The sequence below is a fragment of the Colobus angolensis genome, unplaced genomic scaffold (genome assembly GCF_000951035.1).
Source record: "Colobus angolensis palliatus isolate OR3802 unplaced genomic scaffold, Cang.pa_1.0 Scaffold415, whole genome shotgun sequence".
In the NCBI taxonomy this organism is placed as follows: domain Eukaryota; kingdom Metazoa; phylum Chordata; class Mammalia; order Primates; family Cercopithecidae; genus Colobus; species Colobus angolensis.
This window is the reverse complement of record NW_012117544.1, coordinates 499,439-517,356: the sequence shown is the minus strand read 5'-3', so window position 1 is coordinate 517,356 and position 17,918 is coordinate 499,439. Positions and strand designations below refer to the sequence as shown.

The 17,918-nt window shown below is 50.1% G+C and overlaps 1 protein-coding gene and 2 gene segments (V, D, J or C); all 3 read left to right on the top strand.

Annotated features, from left to right (window-relative positions):
* The window catches only part of LOC105521983, a 659,966-nt gene extending 644,914 nt beyond the window's left edge, over positions 1–15,052 (top strand). The window contains 2 exon segments of the V gene segment in view: positions 12,978–13,007; positions 14,588–15,052. Coding sequence covers positions 12,978–13,007; positions 14,588–14,908 — 351 coding nt within the window.
* LOC105521985 overlaps positions 1–17,918 on the top strand; it is a 268,074-nt gene that overhangs the window by 225,603 nt on the left and 24,553 nt on the right.
* The window catches only part of LOC105521984 (immunoglobulin lambda-like polypeptide 5), a 21,959-nt gene continuing 11,118 nt past the window's right edge, over positions 7,078–17,918 (top strand). The window contains 2 exon segments of the mRNA XM_011956363.1: positions 7,078–7,530; positions 12,893–13,011. Of these exon segments, the coding sequence (XP_011811753.1) occupies positions 7,325–7,530; positions 12,893–13,011 (325 nt within the window). The 5' untranslated portion in view covers positions 7,078–7,324.

Here is a 17,918-nt window from a genome sequence, read left to right as displayed (position 1 = left end):
ATCCCTGGAGCTGTGCCCAGGCCAGGCACGTGGGAAGATTTTCTTGGAGGTCAGCTCCTCAGTTTCAAGCTTTTTCTCTCTCCTTTTCTCTCCTGTAGGTTGCATGGCCTCCTATGAGCTGACTCAGCCACCCTCAGTGTCAGTGTCCCCAGGACAGCCAGCCAGCATCACCTGCTCTGCAGATAAATTGGAGGATTTGGAGGATAAACATGCTCACTGATATCAGCAGAAGCCAGGCCAGTCCCCGGTGCTGGTCATCTATGAAGATAGCAAGTGGCCCTCAGGGATCCCTGAGCAATCCTCTGGCTCCAACTCTGGGAACACGGCCACTCTGACCATCAGCAGAACCCAGATTCTGGATGAGGCTAATACTGTCAGGCGTGGGACAGCAGCACTGTACACAGTGACACAGACAGATGCGGAATGAGACAGAAACCTGCCCCCTCGGCCTGGCTCACAAGGCCCTGCCCTCTTTCCTGCTCCATCACACTGAGCAGGAGGGAGCCTTCCATGTGGAACGGAAGTTTCCAGTCCTGTCCCCGCCCTCCTTATGTTCCTGAGAGATGGGAGCAATTTCCTGCCCACCTCTAGGCTCAGCTTATCCCAGAATAAACTGAGCTGGTCGCTTTGATGATCAAATGCCAGCTCCCAAAAGACCGCAGAAATCCTGATATCTAAGCAGCACCAAGTCTATTGATATCAAAGGAGACTAGCCCTAGCATGGAGTCATTTTAGTGTCTCAGAAGGCACAGGGCAATTAAAGGTGTTTATGAGGTTTCAAGATATGCACATGAGCAGTTAAAGGCAGGTCTTACAAGGAAGGAACCTATTAGAATTGCGGCCTATCTGTGATATCATAGCACAGCCTGGTGGACACAGAACGGAAGGTCTTGAATCAAGTCTTGAACAATAAATATTTATTAGATAAGTGAGCAATTTACCTAGGTGAGAACTGTGTGCTCTCTTGAGCAGACCACTTACCTGGATAATTGGTTTTCAGGAATCTCCTGAAGCAATGAGAGACATTCTTTATTGTTTACCCCCTCATCCTCCTGGGAAAGAGTGTCCTGGAACCAGCAGTTAACATTGACACAGTTGGTTTCAGTCCTCAGCACAAACATTCACTACAGGCTGAAAAGTGATAATGGAAGAGAAAGGAGTTTATTAAATTCCTAGACACAACCAAATCCATGAGCAGGGATGAGAGATGCCGGCTCAGCTGGCCCAGTCCCACAGGGGTCATCCCTCTTTTGATGGAAATGACCACATGAGGGTCCCCCAAGTGGTGTTGGGGGGCCATCCATATGGAAGGAACTAGTCTCCCAGGGTTCCCTCCTGCTTGGACTGAGCCAAGGTTAGACGGATGGAAGTCTGGTCCAGTCCTTCCCAGCAGCATCTCCAGGCTCCTCCTCCCTCTACTGGGGCTTCCCCTCTGCTCCCCAGCACCATCATTGCTGCCTCATCTCCTGTCTCCTCCCTGTGCTCACCCTGCCTCCTCCCTCTGCTCCATGCCCAGCCTCTGCAGAGCAGCCAGGGCCCAGAGACTTGGGCAGAAGCTTCCATCCCACCAGCTGCAGAACCTTCCCTACAGAACCAGGCCAGTTCCTGTGTCTCGTATTTGTAGAGATCCCAATCCCCCTGAGAGATGCCGGGTGGGCTCTCTGACCCTAGCTGGGAAACCAGCCCACAGTGACCTAGGCTGTTTGCATATGGACTTCAAGCTGGCTAGACCCTACTTGACTGCATCTTCCTGGCCAACTCCAACATCCGGGCTGGGAGTCCGGAATCCTAGTTCCCTTTGCCCATTCACTCCCACTAGGTTTGCTTCTAAACTCCCTGGGCCTCAGCTAGTCTGCCCACCAGAAGCAGTGACAGGCATTTTCCAGGGCTGCAGTGAGGGCCCTGGAACTCTCTCTCTCTCTCTCTCTCTCTGAGCCTCTGTTTCCTCATCAGTAGTGGGAGCTAGAAGACCCCCTGCCAGGTAGGCCAGTCCATGACATCTACAGAGGGAGCAGGAACCTCTCCTATTTCCTGGAGGATAGCTGGGGTGGGGACTGCAACCCAGGATCATCAGAGGAGCTGGGGTCTTCAAGGCTCCTAGGGACCCCTTAAGTGGGGGTCAGAGTGACTTCAGGGGTCTTATTGCTCGGCCCAGACAGAAGATGTTTCCAGTTGTGAAAAATTACTTCAGGGACAACAAGGACAGAGATTCCCCTCTCTGGACACCAGTAGTTGATGTGCCTCGAGTACTCCTCATACCAGGCAGGGGAGAGAGTCCTCAACAGAGGAAGTACTAAGTGTCACCTAGATTTGGGGCCTCTGGGCCTGTATCAGGGGTAGGTGATGTCACAGTGAGTTGATGCTCCACAGCCCCTTCCCTAGGTGGTGGCAGAGGGAAGAGCTGGGTGTCATCTGAGGTGTGAGTGAGTCCAACCTGAGGGTCTTCCCAAGCTGCAGGTCCCTGGGTGTAGAGGGAAGAGGTTCTGGTCAGACAGGCCTGGTGTTGAATCCTGGTCCATTTATTCATTTGGTCAAGAAATACTCATGGAGGGCCCACTATGTGCCAGGTGCCAAGTCAGGTGACTGGGGACACAGTGTTGAGTGGGACAGTTGGCCCCTTCACTGCTGGAGGTATGCTATTCTCAAGCCGGGACTCAGGGCTCTACAATTGTATGTCAGATATACAGCCTCTATGTGCATGTCTCCAGAGACTGGTTTCCTGGAGTTCCAAGTGACAGCCATCATTCGCCTTGAATGCGAAAGTTAAAAGAGCATCCAAAAACATAGTGACCCAGATCAATAATATTTAATGCAATATTTTCAAAAATCGAAATTAATGCCAAAAAACCCACAATGCACAAAATTTCACGATCTGACTCACTCGCCTCAGTGGTTGCCCTCTTGGTCGTACCCACAGTCCCACAGGTGAGTGAGTGACCACGCGAATGCAAACCCAGAGTCAGGCTCCCGCACCCCCTTCTGCCCGGCCACCAGAGCCCTCCCCTGGGTCTCCACCTTCCTCTTCTGAAGAGCTCCAGTCGGTTAGTGCTCAGGCTTCTACTGCTGGTCTCTTCTGCCCCCTACTGGACTCTCCCCTTCTAGCTGCACTCCAGGCAGCTGGTGGAGGTTAAAGAACAGAAACCTCCCCAAACTCCACCCGCCACTTCCAGGCTGGCTCCACCCCTTGTCCAACAAGTCTGGTCCTCCCAGGTCTCTAGTTGATATTAGTAAGTCCCAGGGCACAGTCTTTACACCAAGTCGCTGTGTGCCTCACACAAGAAACTCTCCCTCTCTGAGCCTCTGTTTCCACATCAGTAGAAGGAGCTAGAAGGCCTCCCTGCCAGGTTGGCAAGTCTACTCTGTGACATCTACAAAGGGAGCAGGGATCTCTCCCATTTCCTGGAGGAGAGCTGGGGTGGAGGCTGCAACCCAGGATCACCAGAGGAGCTGGGGACTTTGGGGTTCCTGAGGATTTCTCAGAGGGGGATCAGGAGCTGCAGAGCCACCTTCTACCTCTAGAGACTCAGAGATCCAGAACCTTTGTCACTTCCCCAGCCAATACTTTGTCATCCTGTGCCTCAGACTCTCCCAGATCCCAACAGTGAGAAGCTCAAGATGAGACAAGAAAGACCAGCCAGCTTGAATTTGGGGATGGTGGGGAGTGGGGAGCTGGGGATCCCTGAACCTGGGAGAGAGGAGTCTGCAGTGTTTACAGGTAGAGTTTCTGGGACGTGGGGGCTGCAGACTGGGCAGGGGACTGACCAGCAGGAGGCCAAGGTGGGGGACACCCTCAGACATGGAGCAGAGTAAAAGCAACTGGATGGGGTACACCCCGCTGCTTTGGGAAAGAAGAGCCAGGGCGGGACCCATAAGGTTCTGCAGAGGCACCACAGACCCTGAGCAGGGGGTCCACCAAGCAGGACAGCTGGACTTGGCCTCCTCTGTCCAGGCCTGGATCCAGCCCTTCCACATCTCAGTCCAGGAGGGCAGGGGGCAGGCCTGGGTGGCCAGAGCTGCAGCTGCACCTGCTGGGGAGGCCTAGTCCAGTCCTCAAGGGTCCCCAGCCAGACTCGGATTTCCGACTGCAACCACCATGGGAGGATGTGGTCTGCGGCGGCGACGTCTGCCCAGAGGCCACAGCAGGTGCAGGGGTGGGGGTAGAAGCAGCAGCTGGGGATGCTACATTTAGGGACAGCCCCTTTTTATCCCCAAGACCTGGGACTTTCCCTGGTAGGAGCCATAGCTTCTGGGTCCTGAGCAGGGGGTGAGTGTCATACCCACAGAGGGCCTGGGAGGGAGTAGCTTCAGCCTAGACCCTCAGGGCAGACCCTTCCCCAGCCCCCATAACACAAAGAGCCCAAGATCAGAGGCAGGAACAGGCCAAGCTCCCCAGGGGAGGAGAAGGTGTGCTGGACCAGGGGTTTCCTAGGGCCCTCCCTTGTGCCCTGAATGATGTCTGTTAGGGCACCTACACAACATTACAGATCAGTGCCTTGCCTGTCTCCAAGGACAGGGATGTGTGGTGATTATTTGTATAATCCAGCCCCCAGCACCTGGGCCTCAAAAGTTGCCCAAGCAATACGTATAAAGATCCAGCCTGGAGGTCTTTGAAAACTGATTCAATGAGTCGAACCATTAAGTCATGATCACCATCCTCAACTTCATCTCTTTCTTCCTCTTCCTCTTCAAGAACTGTGAAAGGCCGGGCGCGGAGGCTTAAGCCTGTAACCCCAGCACTTTGGGAGGCCGAGACGGGCGGATCACGAGGTCAGGAGATCGAGACCATTCTGGCTAACACTGTGAAACCCTGTCTCTACTAAAAAATACAAAAAAAAAACTAGCCGGGCGAGGTGGCGGGCGCCTGTAGTCCCAGCTACTCGGGAGGCTGAGGCAGGAGAATGGCATAAACCCGGGAGGCGGAGCTTTCAGTGAGCTGAGATCCGGCCACTGCATTCCAGCCTGGGCAATAGAGCGAGACTCCATCTCAAAAAAAAAAAAAAAAAAAGAACTGTGAAGGGTCTGAGACTTCATCCTATTTGCAGACTAAAATGTAAGCCTGCCACAGTGTCATGGATGCTGGCAGAAGATACAAGATTCCTGGGTCAGAGACAATGGACAATCTGTCTTTCACAGCAATAGCAGTTGCCAAGGTATCAGCATTGTCTTGCACCAGTTCAACAAGGTGATGCAAAGAAGGCCAGGTGACATCTGTGTGCCAGACCTCAGGGATCTTAAACATTTTATACTTTATAGTAAGCATATCTGCCTTTTGCTCCAAAGAGAGGCACTCTCTGTACCTTCTGAGGTTGTTCACTCTACACACATCCTTGAAAAGATAATCCACAAGAAAGGCAATCAGTGCCTTTGCCTGAGAAACATGCAGAAATGCAGAGATCCACAGTAGACCACTGTCTCCCAACAACCATCAACTTTATCAATGAAATGAAGTCTCGGGCTATTTGTCTGTTACCACAGCCCTCAAAAATGTCTGGCTTCATTGTCACCAAATGTATCAGGGAAGTTAAGGAGTATCTGACTCAAAATATGAACCAAGCAATTCTCAAAGGGGCCTTCCAGGAAATTCACTTTAGGAAGTCCTACGAGGCTCCTCTGAGAGTTGCTAAAACAAAACATTGACAGCCCTAGAGGGCTGCAGATCCGAACTTGAGCAGATATTTTTAAAGATTTTGTGGCAGAAAAAGTAACCGGAAAGCAAGAGGGCAGACCCTCACTGCAGTTCTGTAAAGTGACAGAGCAGGGGCCTTTCTCACCAGAGTATGGGGTCCTGAAGATCTCCTTAAACATTTTTGTACTAGGTTCTCAGGTGCAATAGAAAAGATGGGAGCAGTGAATGGGGGGTAAAGGAGTGCAAATGACACAAGGGGCCACATGAAGCAAAAGAGGTTCATTCAACCAGATTTAGTCCATGTTTAATTGAGCAACTCCTTTGTGATGAGCTCTGGGTTTTCCCATGCACCAAGCAGTGTGTTACCACCTAGACCCGGAGAGCCATGTCATCATCAGGAAAGCACGCCCTAGTGTCACGCAAGGACCAGGCCTCAGATTCCCACTCCAGCCCTACCGCCTCTTGGCCCTATGACATTAAAAAAGTAGGGAATCAGCCTGAGCAGCATTTCCTCATCTTCAAATGTGGGGGACAGTAGATAATCTTAGCTGCCAGGATTAGTGCTTGTAAAGCACCAGGGCTAAAGAGTATTGCTATTATTATTGTATTATGCATCATATTCCCATATCATAGTCAAAAAGGACCCCAACTCAAAGCAACTGCCAGCCCTCTCCTCCTCCACCACTGCTGAATGGAGCCAGACATGAGTATTCTAGGCAGACAGATGAATAGAAATACAGGGGACGAGCAGCTTCCTAGATCCTAGTGCAGCTTGCTCCCTACTCAAGGAATGACATTTGGCCCTGCATTCATCTTCTCTGGATGGTAATTTTCTCACCTGTAAAACAGAAACACTTGCCTCAATGACACCCCACACGTTGTTCTGAATCCCAAAGTAAGAGAAGAACAAAAAGAGAACCAGGATTTGTTCAACACCCACTGAGTGCTTAGCAAACACATGGTTTCTTTAACCCTCATAACCTTCATGCTGCAGAGGAACTCTCCCCATTTTACAGATAAGGAAACAGAGGCCCAGAGGTAACCTAGGTCTGGATAGACTCCACATTTATGATTTCACAACTCTTCCCTGCCTGAAGGATATAGAATCACTCCCTGCAGGGCTCTTGCCTGACTCAAGAAAGGGCCACAGGGTAGCCGGCCGGGCTTAACCCAGCCAAGAAAGGGCTGGTCCCAACTGGCTGGAGTGCAGTGTGCAGTCACGCAGCCTGGAAGACTGATCAGAAAAGAAGCCACAGCTCCAGCCCCAGCTCCAACACCCTGAGCTCAAGCCCTTGGGGACTCCTGATGGGCAGCTCTTTAGGCCCTAGGGAGATGCTCCAGAGACCCAGGCTGCCCTTGGGGAAACGGGGAAGGGAAGCGAATCAGGTGTGCACCACCCAGGGCCCCAGGGGCGGGGCGGGGCCAGGCAGGCGGCTGTGCTGGGAGGCAGTTGAGCCCTGGATTGTGACCGCATCAGGGCAGTTGGTAGATGCCCCTCTGGGAGAGATTCCCAGGGGTAACAGCCATGGATGAAGGGCCTGGGCTAGGGACAGGGACCAGAGCTGGTCCACGGAGAGGACAGAGCCAACGGACTGGGGCGCACTGTAACAGCCCTGCTGGCAAGACGGTCCTGGGCAAGGCCCTCCAAGGAACCCACGCTGCAAGTCGGGTCAGAGGTGCCCCTGACCGTGAGGGCCAATGAGACCCAAGACAGGCCAAGTGGGTCGTGAGACCCCTGAGGAGCTGGGCCTTGGTCCCACGCAGTGCTGGCCCCTGCTGCTGCTGGGTCTGGCCATGGTCACCCATGGCCTGCTGCGCCCAATGGCTGCACCGCAGAGCAGGGACCCAGACCCTGGAGCCTCAGTTGGAAACAGCCGATCCAGCCTGCAGAGCCTGTGAGGCAGGTAAGGAGCGAGAGATTCCAGGGGATGTGGGGGTCCTGCGGCAGAGCTGGTAAAGGCGATCAAGGGGAGACGAGCCAGAGGAGTGAGGACGAAGGTTAACCCCTAAGAGGGGCCTGGGCAGACACTGGCTTTAACTAATGGGTTGATATTTGGTCCATCACAGATTTGTTTGAATTATTGTTTTTAATACCATATTAAGATATTATTTTTCTTGATTTCTGGATTTTCTGACCCCACTTAAATTTTGCACCAGGGTCAGTACCTCAGTCACCTAGTCCTAGTCCTCCGGGTAGGGAAGGAACAGAGGCAGAGACAGGACATCCACAGCGGGTGATGGTCACTATCCCCACAGGGTGCCCAGGCCTGTTCCTCTTCCTCCTCCTCCTCCTCTCTGCCCATGTGCCTCCTGCCCTGTGAGTGCAGGGGCCACTCCCTGGAGAAGGCAGCAAGGGCTTGGCTTGGTCTTCCCCAAAGCCGTTCATTCACCGACTTGCACATAAATGTTTGCTGGGACCAGGCTCAGGGACACAGGGTGGGTGGGCTGAACCGAGGGGAGCTGTCCAGTCATCGGAACAGACCCCATGGCCCATGTTTGGAGCAGTAAAGGGAGAGGAGAGCTTCCTCTAAGATGATGCCCAGGCTGGTCTCACGGATCGAGGGGCACTGGCTGGTGATGGGTGCCGCCAAAAGACAGAGCAGCGTCAGAGGAGAGGAGAGCACAGGATGAAGCTGGGAGCTCCTGGGTGACTGGGAAGGGGAGGCAGGAAGACCACAGGATCCGTGCCCCATCCCCAGAGTCCAGGACGAGTCCTTGGATGGATTTAGATAGAAGACTGATTATCAGATTTGGATTTGTGTTTTTGGAAAAATTAGCACTGGATAGGAGGCTGATACGAGGACTGATTGGAGGAAGGAGGAGAGGGGGTGATGGCCAGGTCCAGGGTAGGTGGGGAGCCTGGAGGAAGCCATGCCCTCGGGGTGGGGAGGACACGCAGATCCAGAGCGCCCAGTTTCCTATGAAATGGGAGCATGAAGCTGAAGTGAGGGATGAGCAGAGGGGAGCAGACACTCTCGGGGACTGTTTATGGGCGTTGAAAATGTATAACCATTTTAGTAACAGGCAGCGAGTCAAAAAGCAAAGTGTATTTATCTAAATTGGGCAACTCCACTTCTAGGAATTTATCCTAAGGGTGTGGCGGGGAGGGGAATAATCAAAGCTGTAACCAAATGTTTATAACAAGGGTGTGTTAGCTCAGCATTATTAATGTGGGAAAAAACTGGAAATAACCCAAATATCTGAAAGGGTGTGAAAAAACACAATTGTATTTGGGGGTGGTTGTTGTTGTTTTGAAACAGAGTCCTGCTCTGTTGTCCAGGCTGGAGTACAGTGGCATGGCCTCAGCTCACTGCAGCCTCAACATCCAGGGCTCAAATGATCCTCCAGCCTCAGCCTCCTGAGTAGCTAGGACTACAGCTGCAGGCCACTACGCCTGGCGAATTTTTATTAGGATTGTTATTATTTTAGAGACAGAGCCTCACTATGTTGCTTAGGCCTGTCTCAAATTCCTAGGCTCAAGCAATCCTTCCACCTCAACTTCCCCTGTGCTGGAATTACAGGTGTGAGCCACTGCACCTGGCCCAACTGTGTTTTTAAAGTATATATGCATTTTCAAAAACCTTTCCAAAAATATAGAAAAATGTCAATGGTGTGTCTGGTTGGCTAGTGAGATTTCCCCTAATTTTAATTGTGGCTTTATAATTTTCTGGTTTTGTGATGTTCACAAAAAGACATTTCTTCTAATACAATTTTTAATACAAGAGTAATGTACTCAGGTACATTACTCTTTTTGCAATGAGTACATTACAAAATGTAATCACTTTTGTACATTACTCTTTTTTCTTGCCAAAAAAAAGAAAGATTAAGCAGAGAAGTATATATAGTAAAAACAGTGCTTGCTGCTTTCCATCTCCTACCTCTTCCCGAGACAGCCACTGTCAGGTTTGTCAATATGCTTCCAGAACTGTTCCTGTGTTGTATGTGTCCCTGAAAATACACACACACACACACACACACACACACACACACACAGAGTTGGTGTTGGGATTTTATTTTGCAAAAATAGAGCCATATTCTGCATATCACCAACTTTTAATCTATTACTGACACTTTCTGTATCAGTCCATATGGATTAACCACATCCATTGCTTATAAACTTTTCATTATAAGCAAAGTTTAGATGAGCCAAGATTTATTTCCACTAAAAAATCTAAATGACAAATGATGCTGCAGTGGAAATTCCTGTGTGTGTGTGTGTGTGTGTGTGTGCAAAGTTCACTTATATATCTCCCCAGGATAGATGCCTATAAGTGGAATTGCTGGATCAGAGAGAATGTACTTTTGAAATGTTATAGGTGGTGCTTCCAAAAGTCTGTGTCCACTCACTCCGGTGAGTGGTAGTGCCTTCTCTCCTACATTCTTGCCAATAATGCAAAATTGAATGTGTTTATTGTTTTATTGTGTATTTTATTGCTGGTGAAATTTATTTTTTACATTTTTATTTATTGGTTTTATTTCCTCTGTGGTCACTATGTTGCCCACTTTTCCATTCAGTTGTTTTCATCTTTTTATATATCTATAATACATTGGGATATATTTCGGATTTTAGCCACTTGTTTAATATATGTATTGTAAATAATTTTCCCTGGTCTGTTTTATGGGTCTTTTGTTTATGGGGTCTCCCACCATAAAACTGTCATAAATTTTTATGTGTCGAACTGGTTTAACCTTTTCTTTATGGTTTCTGTGACCTCCGCCATGTGTAGGAAGTTGTCTTTATTTCAATATTATAAAGTCATTTTTCTATCTTATTGTGGTACTTTTGGTGTATTGGTGTTTTATTGGTTTTTTTCTCTTTACTTCACTTGGAGTTTATTTTTGTGGATGTAGGAATAAAACCTTATCTTCCAAATAGGAAAGCCAATCATCACACCTTTGTTGAATATAAATGCAGCTTTACTAAACTACTACATTACTGATTTGTTACATTCTTTCTGTAGTTCTCTTGGTTTATTGATCGATTCCTGCACCCAACCTGTTTTGGTTATTTTAGCTTTATAGTACGTTCAGTATCTGGTAGGGAAAGAACCTGTCATTGTTACTTTTTCTCAAAATAGTCATGTCTATTACCCATCATTCTTAAGAGTTAGACTGCAGAATCGGTTCCCTAATTTTCAAAAATCATTCTTTTGGTGTTATGTTTGTAATATCACAGAATATGGGATTAATTTGAGAACTGCTATATTTATAATGCTCAGTGGTGTTTTTGTCCAGAGACATGACATACTCTCCATTCACTCAGAGAAGTGGTTTAATATTTTATTCATGCAAATCTTGCACACTTTGCTTTTTATTCATAAAGCATTTGTAAATATAATTTTATTGAAGTTACAAATTTTTTCCCAATTTCATATCCTAAATGATTACCGTTTCTATAGCAAGGAACCCTGTTAACCTCTGTATGTTACTCTTGTATCCAGCCACTTTAACTCTTGTATTAATTCCAGCAGTTCTTCAGCTGATTCTCTCTGTGTGTGTGTGTGTGTGTGTGTTTAGTCAACTATCACACCATTTGCCAAAAACAATTTTCTCTCTTTTTCCCTAATATTTATACATCCTCCTCTCCCCCCTTTATGTCATTTCATTGGCTAGAATCTATGGAATATGTTGAGTAATAAAAGTGAGAATAGACAACCTTGCCTTGTTTCTGACTCTTCAAATGTTTCGCCTTTAAATATGAAGGTTGCAGTAAATTTGGGGAGATATTCTTCATTAAGAAAGTTTTCTTCAGTAACTTAATAAAATGCTAAGTGTTTGCTTTCTTTATATGAGAAACGTGTTGAATTTATATTACTATTATATGAAATTGTTTCAAAAATCTTCTACACACGTCTTAAATACAAATGTATTAAATACAAGCTGCTGCTGAGATGAAAATTGCTGGCCCCGTCACAATGAGTATCTTGCAATGTAAATAAATTCCCTTGGGAAATAAAATCAGATTTGGAAAAGTCTGAGGATTCTTGCCATCATGAACTCTTAGCATGTGACCCGGGTGTTTTTCTTTTTCTCTGGGGGATGTTAATGGTATCTTGTGTCATGCTAGGATGCCTAGGACAGAGCGCAATACAATGAGGGGAAGGCATTCTGTGATGTCCCCATGCCTCTGGCTTGAAGAGTAACTTGCTGAAGTGAGGACTCTGTGGAGGAGCAACGTTACATGGAAATAAGTTTAGTTGGGATCTATTGAGTTGGAGGTGTCTACAGGGCATCCAAGCAGACGTAAGTTGAGGAGGCAGAATATATGTGAATCTGGAGCCAAAAAGAGAGGTAAGGGCTGGAAATAGGGATCTAAGACCCCTGGACAGTTGTGAGTGTGCACAATGAGGGTCAGATGCAGAGAAAATTAGGAGAATACAGAGAGCAGAACCCAGGATGGGGATCTGGGAGTCAGCAGTTGGGCATGGGCCTGAGAGAAAAGGAAGCCAAGGAGGAGGAAAGGGGGCAGTCTCAGACACCAAGGAGGGGAGAGTGACTAGAAAAAAGAACTTCTTGCAGAGACTGAAGGGGACTGGGGAAGAACTACAGACTGAACTGGGACAAAGGACTGTTGGCCTTAACCAGAGAGATTTGAGGGAGAGATGAGGCTGAGAGCCAAGCGACCCTGCCATGTCCCAGCATAAAAACAGTACCTGACACAGATGGATGCTTGGGAGCTGTTGTTGGATGAATGAATGGACAGATGCATGGATGGATGGATGATAGATGAATGGACAGATGAATAGATGAACAGCTGGATGGACAACTGGATGGATGGGTAGATGGAAAGAATGATCTGAGAGATCAGAAAATGCTTCATGCACAAAGTGGGACTGAACTGCGTCTCCATGGGTAGAAAGCAGAGGACTCTCCACTTGAGTAAGGAATGACTCAGTGTTCTCAATCTAGGGAGAAAGCCAGCCGGGTTTGACTGGGGACACTTATGTGGGGGACTCAGAGGCCCTTTAAATGAGGCCAGACGAGGTTGTACGGGTCGAAGCCAACTCAGCACTCCTCTGCCACACTGCACAGGAGGAGATGTGTCACTCAGGGAGTTGCTGGGACCTATTGGTCCCAGTGTTGTCATCAGCACTGACAGCCTCAGAGAGGAAGGACACACACTGGGGTGACTCCAAGGCTGTGGGTGGCACTTGCCTTGGACAGGGGACAGGCATGGGGAAACCTCTGGGGGACTGGCCACCCCCCTGCTTCATGCCTAGGTCCCAGCCCCGCCTCCTGCAACCCTGTGCCCGTCATGCCCAGCAGGCTCCTACTCTAGCCCAGCCCCCAGGGAGCAGAGCCCAGGTGCTGGCCCCGGGGGTTTTGGTCTGAGCCTCAGTCACTGTGTTACATCTTCGGTGGTGGGACCCAGCTCACCGTCCTAGGTAAGTGGCTCTCAACCTTTCCCAGACTGTCTCACCCTCTGCTGTCCCGGGAAAATCTGTTTTCTCTCTCTGGGGCTTCCTCCCATCTGTCCTCCCAGCCTTAAGCACTGACCCCTACCTTTCTCCATGGGGCCTGGATGAGGCACGTTAGTCTTGGGGTAACCGTCAGGAAGGGCCCTCACAGTGGGAACAGCCGCCTTCAGGTTCCAAAAGCTGGATGCAGCCTGGTCCCGGGGCCTGAGCTGGGATTGGGCAGGGTCAGGGCTCCTCCCCTCTCCCAGGGCAGATGTCTGAGTGAGGGACAGAGGCTGGCTCTGATGAGAGGCCCTGTAGTGGCCTTAGGGACATTGCCCAGTGACCCCTGGGGTCAAGGCCAGAGGCTGCTGGGGTGGGCCTGGGGGCTGCCGAGTCTCATAGTCTAGGGGAGTAGCCCCAAGAACAGCTCAGGGTCTACGCTGAGGACTCGAGGCCCATCCAGTCTGGGAGGGCCACATGGGGGCCTGGTGACACAGAAGTCACCCGAAGGGGAGACGAGTGGAGGGCACAGGGAGGGCTCTGGGTCTAGGCTGCAGCTCTGTGGCCTGTGCTGGGTCATGAGGACATGGGGACACAGAAGGACAGGTGAGACTGGGGGAGGTGCCAGAATTCAACCCTCCCAGGACAGTCACCAGAAAGGAGAGGGTGTCTTAGGGCAGAGATGTGTCTGTCCCTGGAGCCCCGTCACCTCTGGGGCTCAGTGTTTCTCTGTTCACGGATCGGACTCCTGCTTGCCTCAAAGGGCATGTTAGATTCAAGAGATGACCACAGGGGAGAAAATGAGGGGTGCAGAGAACTCCATGGCTACCACATGAAGTTTGGGGTCATCAGAGGCTGCTGGGGTGGACCAGGGGGCTGCTGAGTCTCATAGTCTAGGGGGGCAACCACAAGACCAGCTGAGGTGAAGGGTTCTGTAGTCGGGCTCGTGGACACAGGAGACATCTCAGAGCCTCAGAGGAGCCCCGAGGCTTGTCTAGATGGAGCCCACTCCTTGCCAGGAGAGCCAAGTGGGCTGGGCGGGGGCAGAGCCTGGTGCCTGTGAGGGATAGAAAGCTCTAGTTCAAAGCAGGCTTGGGCCTCCCCACACACTGCCTGCCAGGACAGCCCTATGGGCTGAGCAGGGGACCCACAGTTCACAGAGGAGGCTCTAGGTCCCGGAAGAATAAAGTGGGTGGTGGAAGGGGTGTCTAGGGGTGGAAATGAGGGATCCAGGGGTCAAGGCTACATTCCGAACTCAGACTCCAGAGATCAGAGAAGGAACACAGCCTGCCCTGGGTATATGGGGAAATCGAGGCTGTAGAGGAGAGGGGCTGGACCAGGACACCTGGGAAAGGTGACTTGGGAGGGCTCCTAGGAAGGTACAGAGCTATCTGCCCTCCACAGGGCATGAGTGGAAAGGACGGGGAAAGGAGAGAAGCAGAGAACCCCGAGTGGACCGGACGGCCCCACTGTGAACCCTCCCAGAGGCTTTAGACAGAGAGAGGGGCTCCACAACACCCCAGTGTTCTGTCTGTCCTCTCTCACCCCCTTCCCTGTCCACACAGATCAGCCCAAGGCTTCCCCCTCAGTCACTCTGTTCCCGCCCTCCTCTGAGGAACTTCAAGCAAACAAGGCCACACTAGTGTGTCTGATCAGTGACTTCTACCCGGGAGTCGTCAAAGTGGCCTGGAAGGCAGATGGCAGCGCTGTCAACACGGGAGTGGAGACCACCAAACCCTCCAAACAGAGCAACAACAAGTACGCGGCCAGCAGCTACCTGAGCCTGACGTCCGACCAGTGGAAGTCCCACAAGAGCTACAGCTGCCAGGTCACGCACGAAGGGAGCACCGTGGAGAAGACAGTGGCCCCTGCAGAATGTTAATAGGTTCCCAACCCTCACCCCACCCACGGGGGCCTGGAGCTGCAGGATCCCAGGGGAGGTGTCTCTCTCTCCATTCCAAGGCATCCAGCCCTTCTCCCTGCACTCATGAAACCCTCAATAAATATTCTCATTGACAATCAGAAATCTTGTTTAATCTTATTTTTTTCTTAAATTCCCAGCCTCCCCGGGGATCTCAGTGTGGGGTACAGGGAATTCTGCACCCAGTGTCAAAGTCACCCAAGGGGAGGAGACTCACAGCCTCCCCATCTCCCCAGAGGGTCCTTCCTCTCCCAGTCACCCCTCCCCCAACTCTCCACTGTACCCCTGAGCCAGCAGCCTGGTATCAGTTCAGACCAGTCCCACACCCTCCTCAATTTTACTTCTCAACAAAGACCTGATCATGTAAAATCCAGCATTTCTAATGTGCCGTATGTGTCTGGTCATGTGTCTGGGCTGAAGGGTCACCGCTCAGGGACAGGGGGCAGTTCCAGGTGAGATCCCATGTCCCTGTCATCCCACACCCCACCCAACCTGCCAGGGAACCGGGTGAGCTCCCTGTGCCAGTGGGAACCGCAATCCAGAGAACTGTCCTGCAGTCTTTGCCCAACTAGGAAGGAACAGGGGCCCAGTGGGAGGTTTGCTGGGGCCCTGTGGGGAGATTCAGGAGAAATGAAGGGGGTCCCTGGAGACCAGATGTGGGTTAGAGGCAGCAATAATGGAAAAAGGACACCCTTGACTCAAGACCACGGTCTCAGCAGGAACAGAAGCTGAAATTCCCCATTGCATACGAGGAACCAGACAGGAGAGTGTTTACTGGGTGAGTGGTAAATAACTGTGCCGCCATTGGGAACTCGTAAAAACACTGGGAAAGGAATCATGCAGGTGTCTTTGTAAGGTTTCCACAATGCACACTGGCTGAAGAAACACACTGACAAATCCTGAACTAGGGAACCAGTTTAATATGATGAACCATAGCATATCCAAAAGCATGTTGATCTCCTTCTCCACCATTAGAAGACTCAAAATACTCTGAAAGATACCAGTGTTTCCTGGAACTAGTTTGGGGAATATGGGGTGACGTTGATGCACAAGATATTACAGGTGTATCATCACATGGCTGTGGACTGGGGATCAGGCTCAAGGTTAACACTAGAGTGGGGCTGGACGTCAAGCATGAAGAGTGTGAACTACTACGTCAGGCTCAGGCAGAGTTAGTTTCTGACTGGTTTCCGGATGGATCTTGATGATGGTCAGCCTGCAGGAGCAGGAGGATGTGCGGAAATTGAGAACATGAGAAAAGTCACCAATCCAAGCTCAAATTCCACATCTATTGATTGCCTAGGGGAGGCTATATCAGAGTTGAATTCAGGATGAGCTTCAGGGCTGGGTCAGGCTGGATAAGAGCTGAGTGAATGTAGGCTGACAGCTCCAGGCAAGGCCTGACCTCCATTAGGAGTCAGATCCCACAAACCCTCCTGCCCGCGGAGCACCCTCTCCCTTCCTAGCTTGTGACGGTGCAGCCTCCCCACCCAATCCCATGTACACCTGATGCCTCATCTCAGAGACACTCATCCCAGTGTCTCTGGCATCAGATGATGTTGGCCTCCTAGGTGTGGAGACCCCAGCTGTCTTGGTGAGTCCTCAGTGACTGGGTACTCTCAGACCCCTTGTCTCTGCCTCCAGCACATCAGGCATGTGGCAGCTGCCTTCACCAGAGCTGCTGGGTAGTCCTGACAGGCCAGGGACAGAGCCTGCAAAGACAGGAAGCTCTGCAGTCACAATGAGGCAAATAAAGGGCCCCTTAGAGCTTGATCACAGCCACACCTGATCCAAATCCCAGCCTCTCATTAGAAGAACACTTGAGAGTTCCAGTTACCACAACACCTGTCTGAGCCCACTTCATGGAGGGCAAAACTAAGACTACCAAGGGCCAGATCCATAGCCCTGCTGGGTATAAGGCCATCCCCAGCAGCTGCCTGACCTCCTTTCACTGTGTTGTAAGTTTCCATTATGGAAAACTTTGAACACATACATAAGGAGACACAGGAATAATGATGCCCCCAAGTTCCCATCACCCAGTCCCCCAAATAAGCAATTCACAGACATTACTGACCTACACATGGCAGAATAACCCCCACATTACACAATACTTAGTAACAAATACCAGACATCACATCTTTTCAGCTGTAAATATCGCATTTCTCTGCTGGAAAGATATGGGCTTTAAAATAACTACAATATTATTACCAAATCTAAATAGAAATTATCACTAATTTTCTAATACCAAGAAATAATCACGGGCTCCTCAAATGCCTCACAAATGCCAGAAGCATAATGACTTAGTTATGTGTTGATGCCGTGGTTATTTGGGGGTTTTTGGTTGTGTATTTGAGAATTCAATATGGCATGAACTGGTGATGGGTGCATGTGCTGTTAGGCTGGTTGTCACTGTAATTTAGGTGAATATCTCCTAAATTACTCTAGTGCTTCCTGGAAAGGCAGGAGCTGCAAGAACTGACAGCTGTCTGGGGACTTTCACCTGGTTGGAATAAAGCCATACCTCACAGAACAAGAACCCAGGGCTATCATCTACTTCTGTTTTTCTTTTGTTTTGTTTTGTTTTTTTCTGCAAAATGGTTAGAACTTGGAGGGATATAACTGGATTCAGAATAGACATTGCAAAATAGCTTCCAAGGACATGGGGCTGCTACCAGCAAAGTCACCCATGTCACACTGCCACTCTTGTAGTAATGTAAGGTGCACAGGATGGTCAATAGCTACATCCCTCAGATGGGAAGGAAGGCAGAGGGTTGAGGCTTCAGTTCACCTCCTTCTCATGAGTGCTGCAGAGTGTCTGTGAAGTCAGGGGTCTACAGCTGGGCTCTGTTCACCCAGGAGTGAGCTTCATGCTCTAGGAAGGAGCCACTTTGCACACAGATGATTCAGGACCCAGCGATCCTTCCAGGGTGAATAATTCATGTCTTCTCTCATGGTGAACTCTAGGATTTGA